Below are 26,078 nucleotides of genomic sequence, written 5' to 3'. Positions count from 1 at the left end.
CAGTCAAAAGAATCAAAAGTTTATCAAAATCATTTCAATTAACAGGAATAAATTTAGTTTAAAACAAATTGATCATCAGCATTATCAATATTTTAAATCATTTCTGATAAGTCAATCAGATGTTCTAGTTAAGGTAGCAAGTTGTTTTTCTAATGAAGTCTTATATAAGTACACAATGTTAATACGGACTGGCTGTATTTTTAATTACATATGGTCCCCAACTTACGATGGTTCAACTTAATGATTTTTCGACCTCTCCATAGTGCAAAAGTGATATGCATGCAGTAGAAACCAAATTTCAAGTGCCCATACAAACATTCTGTTCTTCACTTTCAGTACAGTATTATTAATAAATTACATGAGATATTCAACATTTTATTATAAAATAAGCTTTGTGTTAGATGATTTTGACCAAATATAAGTGTTTTGAACACGTTTAAGGTAGGCTAGGCTAAGCTGTGATATTCAGTAGATTAGGTGTATTAAATGCATTTTCAACATACAATGTTTTCAATTTATGATGTGTGTATCAGGATCCAACTCTATTGTAAGTTGAGAAGCACCTGTAATTTTACACAAATTATCCTAGACTGTATTCGAGAATTAAAACAGACAAGATTTGCTAGTCTCAAAATTTAGCTATCAGCTATAAACTGGTGAGTATCATTAACCTTAAGACCTGCCCATCTATCAAACTTGAGATTCACAGTCATCAATGCCTGCCAGACGCTGTGACTTTACTATCCCACAGAAACTTCAAACTCAAACCTGTTCAACACTTAACTTACCATCTCTTTCTTGTTTAGCCTAAATCTGTGACACACTTGCCAAACAGCTCAAGCCAAAAACCAGAGTCATCCTGGACTCCTTCCTTTCCTTCTTTCAAACTCATTCAGTAATCAAATGAAAAGAATAAGCAATTCTAACCCTTGACCTTGATTGTTCTCCAATTTTACTTCTTGAAACTCTTTTGTCTTTACAATCTAGTAACATAGAGATGCCATTTCTCACTTTTGGGTCTTCCTTTAAGCTGTTATTCTGTAAACAATGCCTTCTCTTCTCCCTTCTTTGGCCTCACTGCCAAATACAGTTTAAGGTTTAACTAAGGTATGACCTTCAAGAAGCTTGCCAGAACTCCCGAGATCGAGGTTAACGGCTTAACTTTTCTTATCACTCAACTTTAAAAATTATACTGAAATTATCTGTTTACTTCTCTATCTCTCCTATTGAGTAACTTATGACAGTATTAGGATATATTCTTGAGAGTATCTCCAGCATCTTACACAGTAGACACATAGGAGGTATTTAATGAATGCTTGCCGAATTGCTCAAGTGTACTGACAAAAATAGGATGGTTTTTAAAGAGTCTAAAATTACTTAATATTTTTATTTATTGTGCTTAGGAAAGTTTACAGTGAATACATCTTTGAAAACTAACAGAAGCTAGAAATTCCAATCACATACAATAGAATATCAACTTTTCTACTAAGGATTAAAAATACCTATATTTATCTACACATATATTTCTCTCAAAATTTTTATTCCAAAGGAATTTGGATTACTATACATTACCTGGTATTTACTTACTCTGTTTATAGGAAATCTGCGCTTTTTGACAGCATGAAGTGGAGAATCAACTTCACTATTTTTCTGATCCTAAAGTAAGTAAATAAAGTAAAAGGTAACAAAAGTCTCAGCAGAAGCCCAAAGTATAAAAGGAAAATAGCCTTTGATATGATTATACTATTGTGATTACTGAATGACTCACCTCAGGAGAGTTTAAAACATTTCCTTTTGCTCTTTTAACTTTTCTTCGGAAAATCTCATCATCTTCACTTTCGTTACTTGTTAATAATTGTCCATCTATAATTTATTTTTCAAAATAACGAATGGTTAATAGATTTAGGTTTACCCAATCATAACAATCTATTTTATTGATGGCTACATTAAGAATTATTTCACGCAATCTCAACATTTATTCACTTTCAAAAAAAGATAGTCTTGGAGAACTTTGAACAAAAAATCTAAACAAGAGACAAAAAATTTAAAATGCCAGTGAAGAAAATAAGACAATATCTTTTGCTAATAAACACATATTTGAATGAAGTTCAATTTTATAAATTAACTGAAATGAGGCCAGAAAAACACAAAAAGTAATTTCATTAGTCACTGGTTCCATTAATAGAATTTATCTCTAAAATCTACTGCAGTCTTTCTGCCCTTTGTGTCTTATTCTCTTTCTACTTGAAAGAGTTGAAGCATAAAAATGCAAGCTACAAAACAATATATTAAAAGATTCTTTGTTATATATGTGTTTTCCATATGTATTTGTGTGCATGAAATAAAAATTGGTAAGATACAATTCAATACAAAATGTTGTAACTAGAACTGTACAGGCCATACTTAGTGACTTGCTTCTAAAAAAAGGATATAATGAAAATGAAGGTGTATGACTTACGAGTCTAGGTCATAAAAGGTATTGTGGCCTCATTTTTGCTTTCTCTCTTGCATCACTTGTACTGGAAGAAGTCAGATGCTTATGTTTTATGACCATACCAGGCCAGGAGTGGTGGCTCACGCTTGTAATTCCAGCACTTTGGGAGGCCGAGGAGGCAGATCACTTGAGCCCAGGAGTTTGAGACCAGCCTGGGCAACATGACAGAACCCTCTCTACAAAAAATACAATAATTAGCTGGGTGTGGTGGCACGTGCCTGTGGTCCCAGTGGCTGAGGCAGGAGGATTGCTTGAGCCCAAGAGACAGAGGTGGCAGTGAGTCGTGATTGCACCACTACAATCTAGCCTGAGTGACAAAGCGAGACCCTGCCTGGCGGGGGAAAAAACAAAAAACAAAAAACAAAACACCACACACTTATCAAACTACCCTACGAAGAGGTCCACATGGCAAGAAACCAAGGTCTCCTACTAACAGCAGTATGACTGAGCCATCTTAAAAGCAGATCCTCCAAAGCTATTCAAGCTTTCAGATAACTGCAGCCCTGGCCAATGTCTTGACTATTACCTCATGAAATATCCTAGGCCAGAACCACTCAGCTAAGCCACATTTAAACTCCTGTTGTATAGAAACCTTGAGGCAACAAGGGTCTGTTATTTTACATCGTTAAGTTTTGCAGGTAGTTTGCTATGCAGCAATAGATAAATAATACAGATTTTGGTACCCGGAAATAGGGAGTTGCCATAACAAAAACCTAAACTGGGAAAGTCGCTTTGGAACTAGACAGTGGTGGATGCTGAAAGGACTTCAGTTTTAGTGAACGAAGGCTTGAAGAGCCTCAAAGAAATTGTAGGAAGGTTAGTTGGCCATTGAGGAAATGGTGGGTGAGGGCTTAAAGAAAAGTAGGAAAAATCTTAAATCCTTTAATGTAGTAACAGAAAATTTGGCATCATTGCAGTTAGCACGAAAAGGAAAAAATGGGCCAGGCATGGTGGCTCACACCTGTAATCCCAGCACTTTGGGAGGCAGAGGCAGGCGGATCACATGGTCAGGAGTCCGAGACCAGCCTGGCCAATATGGTGATACCCCATCTCTACTAAAAATACAAAAATTAGTCGGGCGTGGTGGCAGGCGCCTACAGTGCCAGCTACTTGAGAGGCTGAGGCAGGAGAATCGCTTGAACCTGGGAGGCAGAGGTTGCAGTGAGCCGAGATCGTGCCATTGCACTCCAGCCTGGGTGACAGAGTGAGACTGTCTCAAAAAAAAAAAAAAAAGAAAGAAAGAAAAAGATGTACCTAATCTATGAGAGGTGATCTAGCTAAGACTTCCAGAAAAAATGTTGCTTTTTGCTATAAGAGCAAAATGCAAAAAGAAAGACATTAAGGACAAACATAATTAGAATTTGCTGATTATGAAAACTCCCGGCCTCTCCTGATGGCAAACAATGATAAAATTAAGAAATTTTCTAGGCAAAGATCAAACCCAGAGGACAGCCAGGAAAATATTATGAAGCTGAGGGTGAGCTGAGGGTGTAGTTTAAATGCTTTGTTAAGACCTCCTTAAAAATCAAAGATTGTGCCTTACAGTACCATTCAGTCAGAGAGTAAGGATTTTATTTTTATTTATTTATTTATTTTTAGACAGAGCCTCACTTTGTTGCCCAGGCTGGAGTACAGTGGCGCGATCTCGGCTTACTGGAACCTCTGCCTCCCAGGTTCAAGTGATCCTCCTGCCTCAGCCTCCTGAGTAGCTGAGACTACAGGAACGCGCCACAACACCTGGCTAATTTTTGTATTTTCAGTAGAGACGGGGTTTCATCATGTTGGCCAGGCTGGTCTCAAACTCCTGACCTCAGGTGATCCACCCGCCTCAGCCTTCCAAAGTGCTGGGATTACAGGCATGAGCCACTGTGCCAGGCCCATTAAGGTTTTTAAAGAAGCTCCTCACAGATCCTCTCAAACAACAGGCCTTCTAAGAAGCTTATTTTATTTTACTGATTATTTCAGGCCACTGAGTTTTTTGGGGGTACTTTGTTAAACAGCAATAGATAACAAATACAAAACCACTCAGTAAATTTCTCCTCACATTCTGCTACTAAAACATCTACCCAGACAGACAAACTTGAGTGATTTCCTTTTTGCAGATGAACAATACATAAATCAACTAGTTTTTCTTTTTTCATTACCTTCTAAGGAAGCCAAAGTTAAATGCAGGACTCGGCTATAGTAACCAACTCATTCTAGGAGGCTTTCTTTTTCAGTGCTTTCATGATGTTTTAATGAACTATGTTTTTCATATATAATACAGAAAATGAGCTTAAATTCTATCTTGAATTAAGTAGAATAAAAAATAACTAAATGTTCTCTAATAAATAATTCCATGATACGTGTTTGTAATTATTTTGCCCATGATTTGTAGTTAAGTACAATCCTAGAAAAAATGTTTTTGTGCAAATCTGACGCAAAACCAGAAAAATTATCTCACTCATTAACGTGGACTTCATATAGAGGTATTAAAGCAAATATTGAAGGCTCACAGGCATCATACACTTTGAAAAAATATATATGTCATGGCACAACCCCAGACTATATAGAATAGTCAGGTTTTGAAAATTAAATGTATTTCCAGTACTTACTTCCAACATGCTTTCATCTTAAATAGAACATTCACGAACCATGTCCTCCATGCTAACGAGAATAATGTAAGGAAAAGATTTACAGAGGAAACTTTCCTTTTACCCTACAGCTACTTTTTATTCAGCTTTTAACATAAGGAGTAAAATTCATAAATGACTTGATATAATAATCTGTAGAGTTGTATTATACAGCACGACTTCATATCAAACATCTATCACTATATCATCTAGTTTTTCTGTAAGTGTAATGGTTAGATTACAGAAACCCAGAGATTTCTCTGATTTTTTGTGGTCTGGTCTCGATCTTCTGAATACAGTTTTTATTTCTCAAATATTTTGCTGCATAAAACTATTACTTCAAACTATCTCCCAAAATCATACTTTCCTTCTTTCCCTTCGCTTTCATCATTTTGTAACACCTAAATTATGTCTTTAGTATCTTCAACATACCAAAAGCATAAATATTCCCAAGGAACCCAAATGAAAATCCACACTATATATAAAATCTTGGCCAGGCGCAGTGGCTCACACGTGTAATCCCAGCACTTTGGGAGGGTGAGGCGGGTGGATCACCTGAGGTCAGGAGTTCAAGACCAGCTTGTCCAACATGGTGAAACCCCACCTCTATTAAAAATACAAAACTTAGCCAGGCATGATGGTGGGTGCCCATAATCCCAGCTACTTGGGAGGCTGAGGCAGGAAAATCACTTGAACCTGGGAGGCGGAGGTTGCAGTAAGCCGAGACCATGTCATTGCACTCCAGCCTGGGCAACAAGAGCAAAACTCCGTCTCAAAAAAAACAAAGAAACAAAAAAAGTCCAATCTAATCAAACTCAAAATTTCATCATCCTCTGAACCTCCTAAACAGCCACTCTCTTATTATTCATTTGGCAGTTATTTCCACATTTTACTGGCATCTTTTCAAATACGTATGTCACATAATTATGTTTTACAACCAAGACCTAGGGCCAGATCTTACTCATCTTCGTGTATTTCATAATGTCTAGCAAGAATAACCTTTTCCATACCATGCGTGCCATAAGTATATGTAAATAAAATAAATCTAATATTAGTAAGATCATCTTAAGAAAAATATAACACATCAATTATCTAATTCAATATTGATATTGTACCATGTACTAAAAAATTACATTTGGAAAAATTACCAAAGTATTTCTAGAGTAATTATTCTAGAAAGAGTTATAGACTTTATAAAGATGGAATCTTACCTTCAACAGAATGACAGGATTTATGCAGATACATTGGACCACTGCTTTTAGACTTTTCTAGAGAAAATTCTGAATAATCAAAAGTTGAATTCAATGCTTCTTTGAATCTTTGTAGGTTTACTTTTTCCTTACTAGAATCTGGTGTCTTAAGTATTTCCTTTCTTATCTTAGAAAATGAGTTCAATGTGTTTGATTTAGAGAGTGGTGTACTCATAACTTTTTTTTGCACTGGTAAAGAAAACTGAGAATAACCAGGAGATAACAATTCTTCATTTTTTGCTGCACTCAGTGGCAAATGTACATAATTTGGATTCTGCATATCTTCATTTGATGGGATAATAACGGTTCCACTAGTAAAATTTTTACTATGATCTCTTGGTATTAGTGCTTGATTCGAAACATAATTTCCATCACTTATCTCCTTAATTTCCAAATACCTTCCATATAGATCATCTAGAGGTCTATTGCTATCTGATGTATGTTCCAATATTTCATCATCAGAATCTGGACTACAGAAGCCTAAATCAAAGGTAACAGAAAATAAATCCCTAGAGCAATCAAAAATATCCTCATGATTCTTCACTTTTTCTTCCTGTACACCTCTCTGATCACGAGATTTAAAACTATTAGCATCACGGGTGATTTGATCTTGGAGTTCAGAATTATTGTCCAACAAAAGTTCATCAGAAATTAAGAACTGAGAGACCAGAGGCATTTCACTAATAGCAGTTTTGTCTGACACAGGTAAAGATTTGCTTTTACTGTTCAAGGGTGAAAGACTCACATCGTCGAACTCTGTATTAACGTCTTCAAATAACAGCAAACTTTCATCTTGATCAGTGGACAATACTGGGAGGTCACTGTTATCAACATCATGATTGTTCTCTCCAGCTAAATTCTGTGCAGGGCCTCTGTGTATTTGAACACGATTGTTAGGTACTAAATTTTCATTTTGATTATGTTTATGTACATCACAGTCACAGAGACTTGGCTCATCAGAAATATTATCATTAGGTATATCATAAAGGCAACTTTTTTCAGATGGATAATTTATACATTTAAGTGAATTCAATTCTAAATTCTGTTGAGAATTCACAGCTGAATGTGACAGCAAACAGGTGCATTTATCACTTCGTAAATGCTCTGCACAGGGTAAGAAAAGCAAATTCTCAAGTGCAGTACCCTTAGCAATTTCATATTCCAAGTCTGAGAGTCCACTGAGAGGTGGAGGAGAATAAGATAAAAATCTCTCTACATTAGCTAGTACCTCTTTTGTCAATGAGTGACAATTATAAAATTGGTCATCTGTTCTAACAATATAAAGCTCTTCTTCGAATGGAAGAAATAAGTTAGATGAAACAGATTTTTCATCATTGAAACTGTTATAACCAGAATCTAAAACATTTCCAGCAAGTGAACTAGTGGATTTATTTGTAAACTGACACTCTGTTAATAATACACACGGTTCTTTAATAACATTTTCATTAATAGTACATGTGGCAGCAATTTCATCTGTATCTGATGTCCTTTTATCATTTGGTAGGTGTTCTTGAAAAATATTTTCAACAGTGGAATTTCTGTCATTATCTAAAGAATCTATAATACCGTGATTATTTTCTTTTTTAAGCTGATCTTTTTTTATTTCTTTAGACACTTTTTTCTTTAAAGAAACAATTTTAGTAGGTTTGATATGTGTTTGTTTAACAATTTCAGCACATTCTTCATCAGATTCTATCACTGAGGATGAACTGCCTTGATTTATGTTCTGTATAAATGACGGTTTCTTGTGAGTGATAAGGGTGTCACTGGCAAGATTATTAGATTCATTCCTGGGAGCAATAAATGTTGAGGTAACGTCTTCCATTTGTAAATAAGATTCAACTTCCAATTCATAGCTGCATTCTCCCTATAAATAAGGAAAATTTAAAAAGCCACAGGAAAACAAAACAAAACAGAAAGCCAAATCTAAGAGAGGAGTTTCACTCTATATTAAAATATTTATATTATTACATTGTTCCAGTGGTATTCTTTTATACCTTAAAAGTTATTCCGATAAATCAAAATTATAAAGTACACTACTGTGAAACTATCAAGTTATCATTAATCAGTTAACTTTTTTGTATCCCCAGTACTTAATACCCAAAAGACCCTTGATAACTATTTGTAGGAAGAACAAATTGAATGAATACATAATATAGTGAGTTTTACATTTCTAACATTTAATTGAATTATTCTAATTTCTTAAAAATAGATATTTTAAAAACATATATTAATAAAAACCATATACATTTGTTAAATTTATTCTTTCAATGACAGTAAACTAAGAATAGCTTTTAGAATGTCCAACATAGTAGTACCTGTATGTCTGCTAGGTTGTATCCTGGAATATACTTCTATTTGTAACAAAGTTCCCAATCAAGGATTCGTATAGTGAATTTCTAAGTCTTACTTATCTCTAAGTTATTAGCTAAAACTTACAATCTCCACCATCCCTCCTTTCCCCTAAGAATGCTACTTTAATCAGGATTCCTCTACTACTTATAGACTTAAGCTGTTACCTCTCTGGTTTTTTTGTTTTTTTTGTTTTTTTAGACAAAGTCTCGCTCTGTCGCCCAGGCTGGAGTACGGTGACTTGATCTTGGCTCACTGTAACCTCCGCTTCCCGGGTTCAAGTGACTCTCCTGCCTCAGCCTTCTGAGTAGCTGGGATTACAGGCATGTGCCACCACACCCAGCTAATTTTTGTATTTTTAGTACAGACAGGGTTTCCTCATATTGGCCAGGCTGGTCTCGAACTCCTGACCTCAAGTGATCTGCCTGCTTCGGCCTCCCAAAGCCTGAGATTACAGGCATGAGCCACCGCACCCGACCCTCTGCTTTTTTGAATAATAAATATAATAAGCATTAATGTGAGCAAATGTCTGTCTCCCTGCTAGTATATATACTCCACATAAACAGAATATTTTCTCTGTTTGCTAATGGTTATAGCCATAAAGCAGGGAACAGAGTGTGGCACACAGAAGGCACTCAATAAATATATGTTAATTTGATTGCACACATTTTGCTGGGATCCACATCTAACTACTTTATTTACATGTATGCATGATCAAAGGCTAATAATAAAAATAGGAGCTACAATTTACTGTGTACTTATTATATGCCAGCTACTACGTGCTTTACATATATTAGGTCATTTAATCCTCACAACAACCTTATGAAATAAGTATTATCACTATGACTATTTTACAGATAAAACTGAAGCACTGAGAGGTTAAATAACTTATAAACACACAATCAGTAGGAGGCAGAGTTAGGATTCTAACCCAGGCACTATGGATTTCACACTCATAATTGGTTCACTATGCTGACTCTAGGAAGAATAATCAAGGAACTGCTCAAGGAATCTATAATTCTCTAAACTAGGACCAGGATACAAGAAAGATATCAAATAACCTAGATGACAGAGAGTATTTCAATAAATCCGAATCCAAAAGAATCCTAAATAAGCTTTACAAACAGTTTACATAAATCATTTAAGTATATTAAAATTCTACTCTGGTCTATCAATATTTACAGATGATATTCTTCTTCTAATTAATTAAATCTATTTCTTCTCTTAAGGCAGAAAACTCATTCTTTACTGAGATCACAGGGAACTATACAGAAAAACAAAATATTTCTTATTACTTCAAATTAAGAAAAATAAAAGCTAAGTACTCTAGTTTTACTATCATACCAGCAAGAGAAAGTTACAATAAAACCTTACCTCTTCGTGTCTCATTCCCTCTATCATTTGCATAAGGCCTATAAAATGGCGGCATCGATCTGAGTGATCAACTTGATGTGTAGGCAAAGGATGATCTTGCCACAGTCTCCATTCAGAGAGAGAGAGTTGATGAATTCCAGTGGTTGATTCTTGAGTCTTAATTATTTAAAAAGTAATAAAAATGATGAAAAAATACTGAGATTTCACAAACTAATTTTAAAAAACACTCAATATACATATAATCAGCTTAACATAATTTGGATCCATTTAGATACTCCCAACTAAAATCTCAGAAGAAAAAAAGAAAATAATTTCATAAAGCAGAAAGATGCCCTTTAAAATATATTTGTTAAGTAACTGTTACATGACTTACAAGTTGACAATATTCCTGTTTATATAGTTCCATGTTAAGAGCAAACAGTTAAATGTTTTAAAAGAAATCTTTTCTGAGGTTGTTTTCCCAGCTCTCCAGGCACATATACAACCTTTGATCAGTTCTCTTGACTTTCACAAAGTTAACAAAGAATTTGTTAATAATAAACAAAATAAACAATAACGTCAAATTTAAAGTTTTAACTATAATTTCAAAACAAAAATTTTATTTTTTGTTTTGGTTTACAAGGACGCTTATGAAAGCATAATTTATGTTTACAGCCAACTGATCTTCAACAAAGCAAACAAAAACATAAAGTGGGGAAATGACACCATATTCAACCAAATGATACTGGGATAACTGGCAAGCCACATGCAGAAGAATGAAACTGGATCCTCATCCCTCACCTTATACAAAAATCAACTCAAGATGGATCGAAGCCCTACCTCTAAGACCTGAAACCATAAAAATTCTGTCACATTGAAAAAACTCTTCTAGACATTGGCTTAGGCAAAGAGTTCATGACCAAGAACCCAAAAGCAAATGTAACAAAAACAAAGATAGATGGGGCTAAATTAAACTAAATGCTTTTGCACAGCGGAGTAAACAGACAACCCACAGGGTAGGAGAAAATCTTTGTAAAATATGCATCCAACAAAGGATTAATATCCAGAATCTATAAGGAACTCAAATGGCCAATAAACATATAAAAAATGTTCAACATCACTAATTATCAGAGAAATACAAATCAAAACCACAATACAATACCACCTTACTCCTGCAAGAATGGCCATAATTAAAAAAATCAAAAAATAATAGATGTTGGAGTGGATGTGGTGAAAAGGGAACACTTTTACACTGCTGGTGGGAGTGTAAATTAGTAAAGCTACTAGGCAATACAATACGGAGATTCCTTAAAGAACTAAAAGCAGAACTACCATTTGATCCAGCAGTCCCACTACTGGGTATCTAATCCAGAGGAAAAGAAGTCATTATATGAAAAAGATACTCGCACACCGATATTTATAGCAGCAAAATTCGCAACTGCAAAAATATGAAGCCAGCCTATATGCCCATCAATCAGTGAGTGGATAAAGAAAATGTGACACACATGCACACACACACACACACACACACACACACACACACATGGACTACTACTCAGCCATAAAAAAAAGAATGAAATTATTACATTCGCAGCAACCTGGATGGAGTTGGAGACTATTATTCTAAGTGAAGTAACTTAGGAATGGAAAACCAAACATCCTATGTTCCCATTTAGAAGTAAGAGCTAAGCTATGAGGACACAAAGGCCTAAGAATAATATAATGGACTCTGTCGTGGACTCAGGGGGAAGAGTAGGAGTGGGGCAAGGGATAAAAGACTATACATTGGGTGCAGTGTACACTGCTCAGATGATGTGCACCAAAATCTCAGAAATCACCACTAAGAACTTATCCATGTAACAAAACAGCACCTGTTCCCCAAAAACTATTGAAATTAAAAAAAAAAAATGGTTTACAAGGATGCTTATGAAAGCATAATTTATGTTAGTAAAATACTGAAAAAGCCAGATGCAGTGGTGTACACTTATAGTCCCAGCTACTTGGGAGGCTGAGGCAGGAGGATCACTTGAGTCCAGGAGCTGATGGCCAGCCTGGACAACAGAGCGAGACCTCATCTCTTAAAAAAAAAAAAAAAAAGTTGAAAAGAATCCCAAAACACAATACGTAAATAGTCAAGCAAACTATGGTATATCACAGAGTAAGCTGACAACCATGTAAGATTATGCCTATATAGAAATGTTTAAATGACAGTAATGAAAGAAAGGCATAATTTATGTAAAAATATCACAGTTGGTTAAATACATATATACAATAAATAAAAGAAGAAAATTAGTAGTTTTGTAAACTTAGACTTTAATGATTTCTTACACTGATTACATTCTTAATTTCTTAAAGTAAGTTGACATTCCAATCACAATTATCTCATTATTCCCAAAGCTATTGCTTGATCATTATAAAGAACATCTGAGGGGTTCTGGCATTAAAATGAGGGGGGAAAAAAGAACATCTGAAAATATATTCAACTTACTGGTTTGTTTTCCTCATTTTGTAAAGAAGAAAACTGAACTTGAGGCAATGTTATCTCTTTAATTTCATCACTGTCCCTTAATCTATAAAGTCTGTTCCATAATTTAAATTCTTCTTCTGATAAGAACCAATCTTTCTTTAGGCTACTTTGCCTCATTCCTATAAGTTGAAAAAATAATGGAAAAGAGACTTTTTAAAAATCTGCAAAGCAAAAAAACCCACAATATCCATTCAAACTCTGTCACCCAGGTTGGAGTGCAACAGCACATTCATAACTCACTGTAACCTCAAACTCCTGGGTTCAAGCAATCCTCCTGCCTCAGCCCCCACAGGAGCTGGAATACAGGCTCATGCCACCAGGCCCATCTACTTTTCTTATTTTTTGTAGAGATGAAGTCTTGATATGTTGCCCAGGTTGGTCTCAAACTCCTGGGCTCAACTGATCCTACCTCAGCCTTGATTCTATTCCTTAAAACTAGTATTCTTCATAAAAAACCACTCAGTTTATTACTTCATGCTTCTAAATGTCTCCTAAACTTCTCTTACCTCTGAAAGTACCCATCTGTCTAGGAGCTATCCTTTGGTAATGAATCCATTAACAGAACAGAGCCAGGTACCTAGGCTCTCAGTCCTGGCTTCTTTTGGACTCTTTTCATTTGGTTGCCTAAGACCTGGCATGAAACAGAGTAAGATAACTCACAAATGAAAACTGGTATTATGATTCTATCATAGCAGTATTGGAAAGTTCATCTGAAGCTTGGTGGGGGTGTTGAGAGTGGGCAGGAAAGGCCAAGACTTTTAAAAGGAGTATGTATCTTAAGTCTTAAATGGGGGTTAGGGGCAAAATGAGTAAAGTGTAGGGGGAACAGACTTGTTGCTTTAAAAAAGGACATAATAGACTTTTTAAAATATGTATAGTATATTCATTCTTTTCAGCTTCTATAATCTCTAAGAATCACCAAACTGAAAAGGCTAAATAGTACAAAGCAGTAACTCTGGCTAATACAGATGAGAGCAGAAAAATTGAGAAGCTACTGAATTAAAAATCAGGAAACTGGCTGGGTGCAGTGGCTGACACCTCCTCCTTGGGAGGCCGAGGAGGGAGGATCAATTAAGGCCAGGAGTTTGAGTCCAGCCTAGGCAACACAGCTTGACCCCAAGTCTAAAAAAATAAAATAAAATTAGCTGGGCATGGTGTTGCATCCCTGTAGTCCTAGCCACACAGGAGGCTGACAGGAGGATCTCTTAAGCCCAGGAGTTGAGGCTTCCGTGAGCTAGGATCATGTCTCAGGTATTCCAAACTTGTGTAAGAAGCTTTTTAAAAATGTAAAAAATAAAAAAATAAAAAAAAAAAAATAAATAAATAAAAGGCTTCTCTGCATCTGTTTCCTCATCTGTAAAATAAGGGGGTTTGAACTAAATGATCTCTCAGGCCCCTTTCAGACATGACATCCAGAGACTCTAAGATTTTGAAATAGGCAGGTACCCCCAGTCCCTTAAAATAAACTCAGAGTGGCTGGGTACAGTGGCTCATGCCTGTAATCCCAGCACTTTGGGAGGCCTAGGTAGGTGGATCACCTGAAGTCAGGAGTTCAAGACCAGCCTGGCCAACATGGAGAAACCCCGTCTCTACTAAAAACGTAAAAATGAGCCAGGTGTGGTGGCATGTGCCTGTAATCCCAGCTACTTGGGAGGCTGAGGCAGGAGAATTGCTTGAACCTGGGAGGTAGAGGTTGCAGTGAGCCGAGATCATGCCACTGCACTCCAGCCTGGGCGACAACACGAGACTCTGTCTCAAAAAAATAAAATAAAATAAAAAATAGTCAATTCAGAGCTCTAAGCTCAGATGAATTACATACTAGTGTATATAATATATACTACATATGCACTATATATAATACTACATATGCTATATATAGTATATAATATATACTATATATTTTAATATATAAAATATATACTATGTATAAACACTAGTATATAGTTAGCATACATTAGCAAAATACATAGTAAATACACTAGTATATATTTTATATATTAGTATAAATACACTAGTGTATTTATATACTAGTACAGAATTATAGAATTATTCCATACATAAATCACATAATCTAAGATAAATCTTTGACACTTGAAAAATCAGAGAAAAGGGGAAGAAACAAGTATAGAAAAATGAACATAAGTTAACATTATCTCAATTTTTTAAAAGGATAGGTTCCAGATATTCACTAAAGAATTTGCCATCGACCTCAGTAACATTTTAGAAATAATTATTAAATATAAGATTAATTAGCAACTATAAAAAATACAATGATCACTAACAATGATTTATCCAACCTAATCAAGTTTTGATGCTTTTATTAATTTATCAAATTCAAGAAAACTCAAAAGACATGCTGTGTTTTTATTTTAACCAAATAATTGGCAAAATCTTGAAAAATGACAGGTATGTTCCTATTAAGTGCATTTGTATTAAGTTTAATAGACATAGCCAAAAAAACATTGATTGACGGCTCAGAGTTAAGGGAAAGAACATTAACAAATCTGAATTGAAAGCAAGTAGTAGGAGGGTAAGAATCTTAAAAATGCATGGTATGACAACAGTGGAACAAACAGTTGAACAAACATAAAAGGTATGGCCTTCAAATATATAGAGAACTGTTATAAAGGTAAACCAAAGATGAAAACTGTATTTTTTATCTAAGAAACCAGATCAATGAGAAAAAGGTACAAAGACACAGATTTTTCAGCGTAAGAGTCTTCTACTATACAGGGCCATTCAACAATGGAATGAACCCTCTAAAGAAATATAATTTATATTACCAGAGGTATTCAAGTTGAGACTGGCTATGCATTTAAAACAAGAATGATGCAGAAGCATTCCTACCTTGATAAGTAATTGGACCACATGACTCCCAAGGTTCCTTCCAAATGTTAGTTATATGATTTTTATGATTGTTTAAAACCCACTTCAGAGATTAAGTAAAATCCAAAAAATAAACATGTTTTCTCACTTTCATAGTGCAAATATCTCAAGATATTTGAGAAAGGTAACCAGCTAACACAAATGGCTACCTCAATTACCAGGTAAATATGGGATAAACTATGAAGGAATGTATAGCAAATGGTGCCCTCTTACATGAGGACAAGTTACTATTAATATTGACAACATGTATGTACAGGATTCTAAGTGCTTGGGGATACATATAGGGAATTTCTTTCTGTCTTGGTATTATCTTAGTACATTATCTTCAGCGCACATTGTAATCTGGTTTAATGCTTATTAAAAAATAAAACTGTTTTCTTTCTTTTCTAAACTTTATGGAGAACATTCTCTGGGTTGGTAGGGTATGTTTAATTTTCCCCAACACTGAGTTTCTGTCACTCTATACTACCAGTGTCTCTCCATTTGCCACATGAATAATCTCGTATAGCCTTTCCAAAGAGAATGCCTATAATATATTAATTAGAACATATATTCAGTTTTTCAAACAAGAAATATTATATCAAGATACGACCTGCTAAGTAAGAACAGGGGAAAAATGCATGTGTCAAATGCAAAATTTATTTACCATCCCTATAGGAAAAGATAGATGACTTTCGCTGCAAGTTCCGAGAAGGCTTCTCTGGTTCATAGACACCATGTGTGATGAACATTTTGTGTAATTTTGGGTTGATTCCATCAGGAACCATTCGTGGACTTCTTTGGTAAAAATGAAGGACCTGCCTGTTACTTGAAATAGCTTTATATATACTTCTTTTGTTGGACTGACTCTGATTATAAATCTGTAAAAACAAATAGAAAATGTCAGATTATATTACTTTTATAAATAACAATTTGTCCATAACAAGCAATTATTAGTTTGGATTTATTGTAAACATAAAATTAAACCCCGATCCACTTAAATACTTAGAAAATGGAGCTTCTGTTGTCTTGAATTTTTTTTTTTTTTTTTTTTTTTTGAGACAGGGTCTTACTCTGTCATCCAGGCTCTGGAGTACAGTGCTGTGATCAGGGCTCACTGCAGCCTCAACCTCCTGGGCTCAAGCGATCCTCCCACTTTAGCCTCCTGAGTAGCTGGGACTACAGGTGTGAGCTACCACACCCAGCTAATCTTTATTTTGTAGAGATGGTGTCTCCCTGTGTTGCCCAGGCTAGTCTTGAACTCCAAGGCTCAAGTGATCCTCCAGCTTTGGCCTCCCAAGGTGCTGAAATTACAGGCGTGAGTCACTGAGCCCAGCTGTCTTGAATTTTAAAACCTATCAGTAAACTGTTAGATTAACCTTTAATGGAAATCATTTCAGGCTGGGTGCGGTGGCTCCCGCCTGTAATCCCAGCACTTTGGGAGGCCCAGGCGGGCAGATCACAAGGTCCGGAGTTCAAGACCAGCCTCGCCAATATGGTGAACCCTCGTCTCTACTGAAAATACAAAAAAAAAATTAGCCGGGCATGGTGGCACGCGCCTGTAGTCCCAGCTACTCAGGAGGCTGAGACAGGAGAATCGCTTGAACTCAGGAGATGGAGGTTGCAGTGAGCCGAGATCATGCCACTGCCCTCCAGCCTGGGTGACACAGCAAGACTCCGTTTTTTTTGTTGTTTTTTTTTAAAAAGAAAATCATTTCAAAGTCCATTATTACAAAAGCCCACCTTAGCAGTTATACTGCATAAAGTAAATCTATCTTTGTTAGCTTGCTGTTTTTAAAAAAGACTGATATTTACATAGAAGTGTAAGGTTGTCTTGTGTTTTTTTAAAACTATTCCCTTATTTCAGTTTGTTCGTCTTTCTACACTTCAGTTTCCTTCCCTGTATACAACAAAAGCGTTACTCCCTTTGCAGGGTGCTGACAGGATTAAATACAATAATGAATCTGAAACTTGGAACATTACACAGCACAATGTAAATACTGAGTAAACGGGGCCACTGTTACTATTTTACAGATAAGAAACCTAACAAGTGAATGGAGAGGTTAAGTAACTTGGCTAGGGAATACAATTAGAACCCAATTCCACTCACTGATATTACACGGCCTTTTACCAAACATTTCATTAGGATCATTTTATGGATAAACTAGATGTTACATATGAATATGCTATAATCACACGAAAAGTATTAGAGAAATAATTCATTTTTCAGGATGATTTTAAAGAGTATATAAAATATTTAAAATCAGTTTGTTTGTTTTTTTCTGGAGATGGAGTCTCGCTCTGTTACCCAGGCTGGAGTGCAGTGGTGGGATCTTGGTTCACTGCAACCTCTACCTCCCAGGTTCAAGCGATTCTCCTGCCTCAGACTCCCAAGTAGCTGGGATTACAGACGTGCGCCACCACACCTGTCTCGTTTTTGTATTCTTTTAGTAGAGACGGGGTTTCACCATGTTGGCCAGGCTGGTCTCGGACTCCTGACCTCAAGTGAGCCTCCTAAAGGTACTGGGATTACAGGTGTGAGCCACCATGTCCAGCCTAAAATCAATTTTTAAAAATTATCATGGCTGTTAAGACCTTTAATGTGAATCTATATATTTGGCTGCTGAACTAGTCTCGATAAGTTACAAAAGTTAGTTAATACTTTAGTGTAACAAACACAAAATAATATTTTATGTAACATCTTATTTAGAAAGGCCTGTCACTCAAGATTGTAGCACAGTATGAATATAATTCAAGTTCCTTATCACTTAAAATAGGCATCAGCAAACTTCCAAAAAGGGCCAGAAAGTAAATATTTTGGGTTTTTCAGGCTTCATACTGTCTCTGATACATGTTCTTTGTTTCTTATTTAGTCAGTTATTTTGACAGCCCTTGAAAAGGAAAAAATGATTCTCAGTTTACTATAGTTCAGAAAGAAAGTAAACTAAACACAAAGCACAGGCCTTCTTTAGAAGCACAGGAAAATAGTAAAACAAAGTAATACATATTGGTTTTTAGATCTAGGTATCTCTGAATTACTACTTAAGTATTAAAAATGTGTTTCTTTAGATGGATAAAACTTAGGAAACTGAATCCAGTCAAAAATTCTCCTAGTTACAAGAGAGAATCCAATACAAAGTGGGGGAAAATAAACCAAAACTATCTACAGAGTGTTTGGACTTGGAATGCTAGCATATTGATATTCACCTTTGGGCTGTATTTCTCAAATTTCAAGTGTCAAATTGTGTTTCTGCAGCTCTACTTACACGTTCCTCTCGTCCTTCAGAAAGGATAACAACTATCCTGCCTTGACGTTTACGGCCAGTTCTACCCATTCGTTGTACAAGACGAATTGGGCTCTTCTGGGAATCAAAACATATTATAAGATCAACTTCTCCTATATCCAAACCTTCTTCACCCACACAGGTAGAAACCAGCGTGTTGTAACCACCGTCACGAAACTGTTTCACTACCTAAAATAAAAACAATTGAAAAATAACTACATGCAAATGTAAGAGAACTGTAGATCAAAGCATATTTTTCCCCACTCACCTGAAAAATAGTAAAATCAGATTAAAAATCAGCCTCAAGGCTGGCCACAGCTCATGCCTGTAATCTCAACACTTTGGGAGGACAAGGCAGAAAGACTGCTTGAGTCCAGGAGCTCAAGCTCAGCCTGGGCACATAGAAAAACCCTGTCTCTACGAAAAATAAAAAAACTAGCCCAGCATGATGGTGTATGCATGTAGCACTAACTACTTGGGAGACCGAGGCAGGAGGATCTCTTGAGCCCAGGAGTTCAAGGCTGCAAGTGAGCTATGACTGTGACACTGCACTCTAGCCTAGGCAACAGAGTAAAGCCTCGTTTCAACAAAACAAAGCAAAAAAATCAGCATCAAGGATAGTATAGAATAGGAAAAGAAGCAACCAACTAGCAATATAAGCCAAAAGAGATTATGGTAAAATAAACAGTTCTAATAATTTTGCTTTAGTAATGGTTGTGATGTCAAAAGGATCTGTCAACAATTTAAGTTCGTCACTGAATGAGAAAACCCAGAGTTTACTTTTAGCACCACAGAAAGGGGAATAGGGCAGGGAAATGGCCTACAGCAATCACTCCTATTTATCATACCTTAGACCTAAATGTATAGTTTTATCTGAAATAGGTTTATAAATATTTCTTATAATATTTGTAAGAATGTTGTATTACTCTTAGAAGTCATATCTTACCTTTTATACTACCATTCCAGGATTTCTCTGATCAGTTTAATGAAACCACAATAGCGTGAGAAGGAGTTAATGAAAAAGTTAATGAAAGTCCCTTAAGCCTTATAAACTTAGTTCTCAACTGCTCTGAGCCTCAGTTTCTCCATACAGACCAATACCAACATTGTGAGTTTGTGTACAGTGGAGTGGTGGAGGTGGTAATTAAGTGAGATAATGCAACATCAAAAGCTGAATTAGCTGATAAATAATGATAGCTACTATGTGCAAGGGCACACTATGTGCCAGGTACCAAACTAAGTACTTTATATATTAGTTTCTACTGCCAACGACCCTATGAGGTAGATATTATCATTGCATTTTATTAAACAAACTGAAAATCTGAAAAGTTAAGCTATTTGCCTAATGTCTCACTAATAATCATCAGTATTTGAATGTTAGTGTCTCTGACTCCAAAAACCTAACTTAATCTGTAAGCTAGTTGTATTGTGAAAAACAACAACCTTAAAAGTAGGACAATAAATATAAATGTATTATGTTAAGTCTTCTCATGAACATTTCAGTTGCACTGGTCCAAGGATTTTCTTTCAATATGGAAATCCTCGGAGTACAGGGAGAAACAATGATCATGATTAAACATTAAGAGTAATTCATTTCCTTTGGAATTTGTACTGACATTAAGCCAACCTGCATATAACATAGTAAAGCAGATGTCCTTTTTGCCCAGATAAAGAAAAAAAAAAGGCCACAGTGCTAGATACATTTTTTCTTAATATAACTAACAGATTAATAAAGAATGTCAATTTTCTTTTTAGTTAACATGTATAAACTAAACTGTTACTTCCATGCTTAAGATTGATATTAATTTGCCATTGAATATACACTTCCATGAACCCTTTCCACAAACTCAAGACATATATTCAATTGTTTATCCAATATCTCTGCTTGATGTTTAAAAGACTGCTACTGAAAGTGTGCTCCATGAACTGTTTATTACTGGTGCCTGTCCAAAAACTGTTTATTACTAGCTGACAACAAGGTAAGTACAATAACTGAAAGTAAGGGTTTAGACACTTGACAGAGTAATTTTGTTGGCTGACTCTAGTAATATTTTAAAAATTGGACCAGAACTTTATTTTTCATTCATTTTACTTTCTAGTAATTCATTTTTATTGTTCAAAAGTATCAGTATGTCATGTAGTGGGGGAAATAAACTGGTCCTCTACCAGTTTCAATAGTTTGAAAAGCATTAATCTGAGAGGCATGTCAAAGTTAACTCATCTAAAACCAAGCTCCTGATATTCCCTAATTCTCCTGCCTCAGCCTCCCAAGTAGCTGAGATTATAGGCATCCGCCACCATGCCTGGCTAATTTTTGTATTTTCAGTAGAGACAGGGTTTCACCATGTTGGCCAGGCTGGTCTCAAACTCCTGACCTCAAATGATACACCTGCCTTGGCCTCCCAAAGTGTTAGGAATATAGGCGTGAGCCACCACACCTGGCCTTTCCTGCAGTCTTATCCATCTTAGTTAATACCAGCTCCTTCAGTTGCTCAGGCCAAAAACCTTGGAGTCATCCTACAGTCAGACTTCATATGCCTTTATCTCATATCCCACTCTAATTTGTCAATACACCCTGTCAGCTTGACCTGCAAAATACATCCAGAACTTAACCATTTCTCACCACCTTCCTTGTTACCACGCTAGTCCAAGTCACCATCATCTTCAGCTTAAATTGTTATAAGTCTCCCAACTGGTCTCTCCACTTCCACCCTTAGCCCCTACAGTTTATTCTTCAGACAATAACCAGCATGATTTTTTTTTATTTTTTTGAGACAGGGTCTCACTGTGTTGCCCAGGCTGAAGTGCAGTGGTGTGATCTTGGCTCACTGGAGCTTCGACCTCTGGGCTCAAGCATCCTCCCTCCTCAGCCTCCCAGGTAGCTGAAACTACAGGCACATGCCACCACACCCAGCTCATTTTTGTATTTTTGGTAGAGATAAGGTTTCACCATGTTGCCCTAGTTGGTCTCGAACTCCTGGCCTCAAGCAATCTGCCTAACTTAGCCTCCCAAAGTGCTGTGATTACAGTCATGAGCCACAGTGTCCGGCTGATTCTTTTAAAATATAAACCGAGCTAAGACCATCCTCTGCCCCAAACTCTCCAAGAACTTCTCATCTCGGTCAGAGTAAAAGAGAAAGTCATTAAAATGGAAATGACATATAGGGCCCTAAAGGATCTGGCCCCCCCAATTTCTTCTGACTTAATATCGTGTTTCTAAATAAATGGACAATGTACAATTATTTGCCTGCAAGCTCGTTTCAAAATAAAACAGCTGTTATGAAAGCAATTACATATAGGAGTAATAAAAAAAAGTTTTTACTTTGGCATACATTAAAATATTATTGACATAAATGAGTAAATGATAAAGTCAGTAAAATCAATAATGTTCTTACGGTGCCTGACAAGCTCAGGAAATAATGACTTTAGGTAATACTGAAATTGATCAGAGATCGGATTGGGTACTGCAGGTATTTCAAATAATGAAAATGCTTGACCTCCACAGCAAAAATCCAATTCATTTTTCATTCATACATATATGTTAAGAGTAGTAATCACCCACTAGATGCCTTAAAAATATGTATAACCTGACTTGATGATAGGCAAAAGTATTATTTTCAGATTCAGGAAGGCACTCCCCACCATATCCAGTCAGCTTAAACAGACTCTTCTCGGTGTAGTGAGGGCAGGTATAAAAGGTATTTAAAAAATACCTGACCATGGCTCACGCCTGTAATCCCAGCACTTTGGGAGGCCGAGGCGGGCGGATCACGAGGTCAGGAGATGGAGACCATCCTGGGTAAGACGGTGAAACCCCGTCTCTATTAAAAATACAAAAAATTAGCTGGGCGTGGTGGGCACCTGTAGTCCCAGCTACTCGGGAGGCTAAGGCAGGAGAATGGCGTGAACCCGGGAGGCGGAGCTTGCAGTGAGCTGAGATCGTGCCACTGCACTCCAGCCTCGGCAACAGAGCGAGACTCCGTCTCAAAAAAAAGAAAAAAAAAAAAGAATACCTGACCAACATGGTGAAACCCTGTCTCTACTAAAAATACAAAAAAACTTAGCTGGGCGTGGTGGTGGGCACCTGTAGTCCCAGCTACCCAGGAGGCTGAGGCAGGAGAGTCTCTTGAACCCGGGAGGCGGAGGTTTCAGTGACTTGAGATTGGGCCACTGTACTCCGGCCTGGGCGACAGAGAGAGACTCCATTTCAAAATTTAAAAAAGAAAAAAAAAAGAAGAAGAAGAAGACTACCTCCCGGCCAGGCGAGGTGGCTCATGCCTGTAATATCAGCATTTTGGGAGGCTGAGGCAGGCGGACCACCAGAGGTCAGAAGTTTGAGACCACCCTGGCCAAGATGATGAAACCCCATCTCTACTAAAAATACAAAAATTAGCCAGGCGTGGGTGCCTGTAATCCCAGCTCTCTGGAGGCTGAGGCAGGAGAATTGCTTGAACCTGGGAGGCGGAGGTTGCAGTGAGCCGAGATCACACCACTGCACTCCAGCCTGGGCAACAGAGTAAGATTCCATCTAAAAAAAAAACAAAAACAAAAAAAAAAACCTCATCTACTAACATCTGCAGAATCAAAAAAGGATCTGTCAAAATTAATTAGAAATTAAAGAGATATCTAATTGTCAGTCACTACTCAAGTATAGACTTACATAGTTAATTTATAAAAAGCTGCATAGATTTTATAAAAATCAATAATGTAAAATTTCCCTCAAAACATCACAGCCCTTAGAAAACCGAATGTCCTCTTACTCAGAGCATAAGGCTACCTTAAATACTATCATGGTTTCTTCTGACCCCACTTTTAAAATAAGATTTTTAAATAAATAAAAAGAGATAGGCTAATTATTTGTTTAGAATAAATTATTAAAGCAACTTAAACAATAAACATTTATTGGTGGCTCTACAATAAGATCTCTTTCAATGCTTACAACAACTCTATGATGTATGTTTACAGATAAGGAAAACTGAGGAAGAAGAAGTAAAGAAACTTTTAAGTGGTAGAGTCAGGATTCCAACCCAGTTAATATAATTCCAGAGCTTTTCTGCTTAACTTTTACACTTTACATTACTTAAAAAAAAAAAAAGTTCCAAAACCACATAAAACATTTGTTATCATCTTTCAAAATATGCTTATTTTTACCTACACGTTTACTGTAAAATTCTTTTTAAGTAGCTAATTGACCAGTGAGTTAAAACTAACAAAAAAAGAACAAGTGCAAAGCTAATCAATCTTATTTCTATTTTTATCAATTCCAAAAATAATTACCTCCAGTTGCTCCTTCTGGGTAAAACCCTTCGTGCTTTTCCCTGAGGCATGGCCGACAAAAGTCATTACTCTAATAATTGGCTGATGCTGTGAAAGCATTTCTGCAATTTCTTGAACACTATCTCGAAATGAAGAGAAGATCATAACTCGGGTCTCATCACGTTTCTTTTCAGTAGTGTTTTCAGCTATATATATATAAAAACTTTAATTACAACTTTTTACAAAGCATTTAGACAAGAACTAGTTCAAAAGACAAACCTGAAAGTGTTAATGCTAACGAATGATAATTCTTTCAAAAAAATAATTCAGCTGGATGTGGTGGCACACACCTATAGTCCCAGCTACTTGGGAGGCTGAGATGGGGAAATCGCTTGAGCCCAGGAGTTCAAGACCAGCCTGGGCAACATAACATAGCAAGACCCAGTCTCTAATAAACAAACATACAAATAAATAAATAATTTCAAACATCTTGAAATTTTTTAAACTATATTCTCTATTAATTTTAATAATCTTAGCTTATTATCATTGGCTGTCATAAAATAACATCCTAAACAAATCAAATATGAATTATCTGAATCACTTTTGACTAGTCCTTCAACTGAGGCATAATGGCTATCATTTCCCTTTACCTTCTAAGATAGCCAGAAGCACAGAACTATGCAGCTCCCCCTAATTTCATAAGTCTTCCCTTTCCTTTCTGTTCACTAAAGGCAATGTCTTAATCCAAGCCATGCATTCTGTCCTCAAAGCTACTATACTTTCAAATTCTCCAAAGACAACTGCAGAACATACCCTACAGTGAATTCCAAAGCTGCTCCCGATATGTCTCTGCTGGGGGGCGGGTGAGGTAGGGGGGTGGCGGGCAGTAGAATGCACTAATAAGAACATGATCTTTGTGGCTGGGCACTTAATTCTCTGGGTGATTGGTGATCATGGTAGTTATTTAAGCTCTTTAAGCTTTAGTTTCTTCATATCTAATATGGATTGATGTATAAATGAAACAGTATATAGTTTTGCACATATAGTAATTGGTTAATTATTGCATACTGTGTGGGGTTTTTGGTTGTTTATTTTTGAGACAGGGTCATGTTTGGTCACCTAGGCTGGAATGCAGTGGCACCATCATGGCTCACTACAGCTTCGACCTCTTGGGCTCAGGTGATCCTCCCACCTCATGCTCTGAGTAGCTGGGACTACAGGCTCATGCCACCATGCCCAGCTACATTTTAAAATTTTTTTGTAGAGACGGGGTTTTGCCATGTTGCCAAGGCTGGTCTCGAACTCCTGGGCTGAAGAGATCTGCCCACCTCAGCCTCCCAAAGTGCTGGGATTACAGGCATGAGCCACCACATCCAACCTCTACTGATTTTTATTATCTTAATCATCATATGTGTTCCAAGGACCGCACTAAGCATTTTATGTATGTTAACTCATTTAATCTTCACAACTCCTCTAAGGAATAAATGACTTATTAAATATAAAGTTAATTTACAATACAAAAACAAAACGTAGGACTTGAAGAAGCAGCTGTTCCAAGTAAAATTATTCTAAACAAACTTCTTTTGAATCATCATTGCATCAAGCATCAAGTCTCTGTATGTGACCAGCTCCTGAATGAATTGCTACTTTCATCACAAAACCTGTATCTCCTTCAATCTGTCACAGCCTGCCTTTTTACCCTCATTCCACTAAAGCTCCTTCCAGCAAAATCATCAATAACTTCCATACTGCCAAGTTCAATCGACACTTTTTAGTTTAACACACTTTCCTCTTTCCTTCTGAAATAGTCTCTTTCTTCAGCTTCTCTGACATTTTACTTGTCCAGTTTCCTCCCCAAGCTTCTTAGTGGCTTTTTTTCCTCCAAACTCTTAACTGTTGATATTCTTCAGGACTCCATTCTGGACCCTCCTCTGTATATCTCTAAACTGTTGTCCTGATAATCACATCTATTCCTGAAACTTTAAATATTACCTTTATGCTGGTAACTCCAAAATGTATTCACATATATGTAAATATGTAAAAACAGCAGCAATCATTCTTCTGAGATCCAGATTTGGTTATCTA

At 36.4% G+C, this 26,078-nt stretch overlaps 1 protein-coding gene across 4 annotated transcripts in view; it reads right to left on the bottom strand.

The window, feature by feature from the left end:
* Positions 1–26,078, bottom strand: part of FANCM (FA complementation group M) — a 66,071-nt gene that overhangs the window by 17,592 nt on the left and 22,401 nt on the right. For all 4 annotated transcript variants that reach the window (XM_055097552.1, XM_003831753.5, XM_063596066.1 and 1 more), the window contains 8 exons: positions 24,015–24,199; positions 18,720–18,926; positions 16,121–16,334; positions 12,550–12,707; positions 10,083–10,238; positions 6,318–8,223; positions 1,769–1,863; positions 1,588–1,656 (listed from right to left, as the gene is read on the bottom strand). In XM_055097552.1, the coding sequence (XP_054953527.1) occupies positions 1,588–1,656; positions 1,769–1,863; positions 6,318–8,223; positions 10,083–10,238; positions 12,550–12,707; positions 16,121–16,334; positions 18,720–18,926; positions 24,015–24,199 (2,990 nt within the window). The remainder of the gene's footprint in view (positions 1–1,587; positions 1,657–1,768; positions 1,864–6,317; positions 8,224–10,082; positions 10,239–12,549; positions 12,708–16,120; positions 16,335–18,719; positions 18,927–24,014; positions 24,200–26,078) is intronic.

The sequence above is a fragment of the Pan paniscus genome, chromosome 15 (genome assembly GCF_029289425.2).
Source record: "Pan paniscus chromosome 15, NHGRI_mPanPan1-v2.0_pri, whole genome shotgun sequence".
NCBI classification, from domain to species: Eukaryota; Metazoa; Chordata; class Mammalia; order Primates; family Hominidae; genus Pan; species Pan paniscus.
The sequence above is the reverse complement of the archived record's forward strand: the minus strand, read 5'-3'. Positions and strand labels throughout refer to the sequence as shown.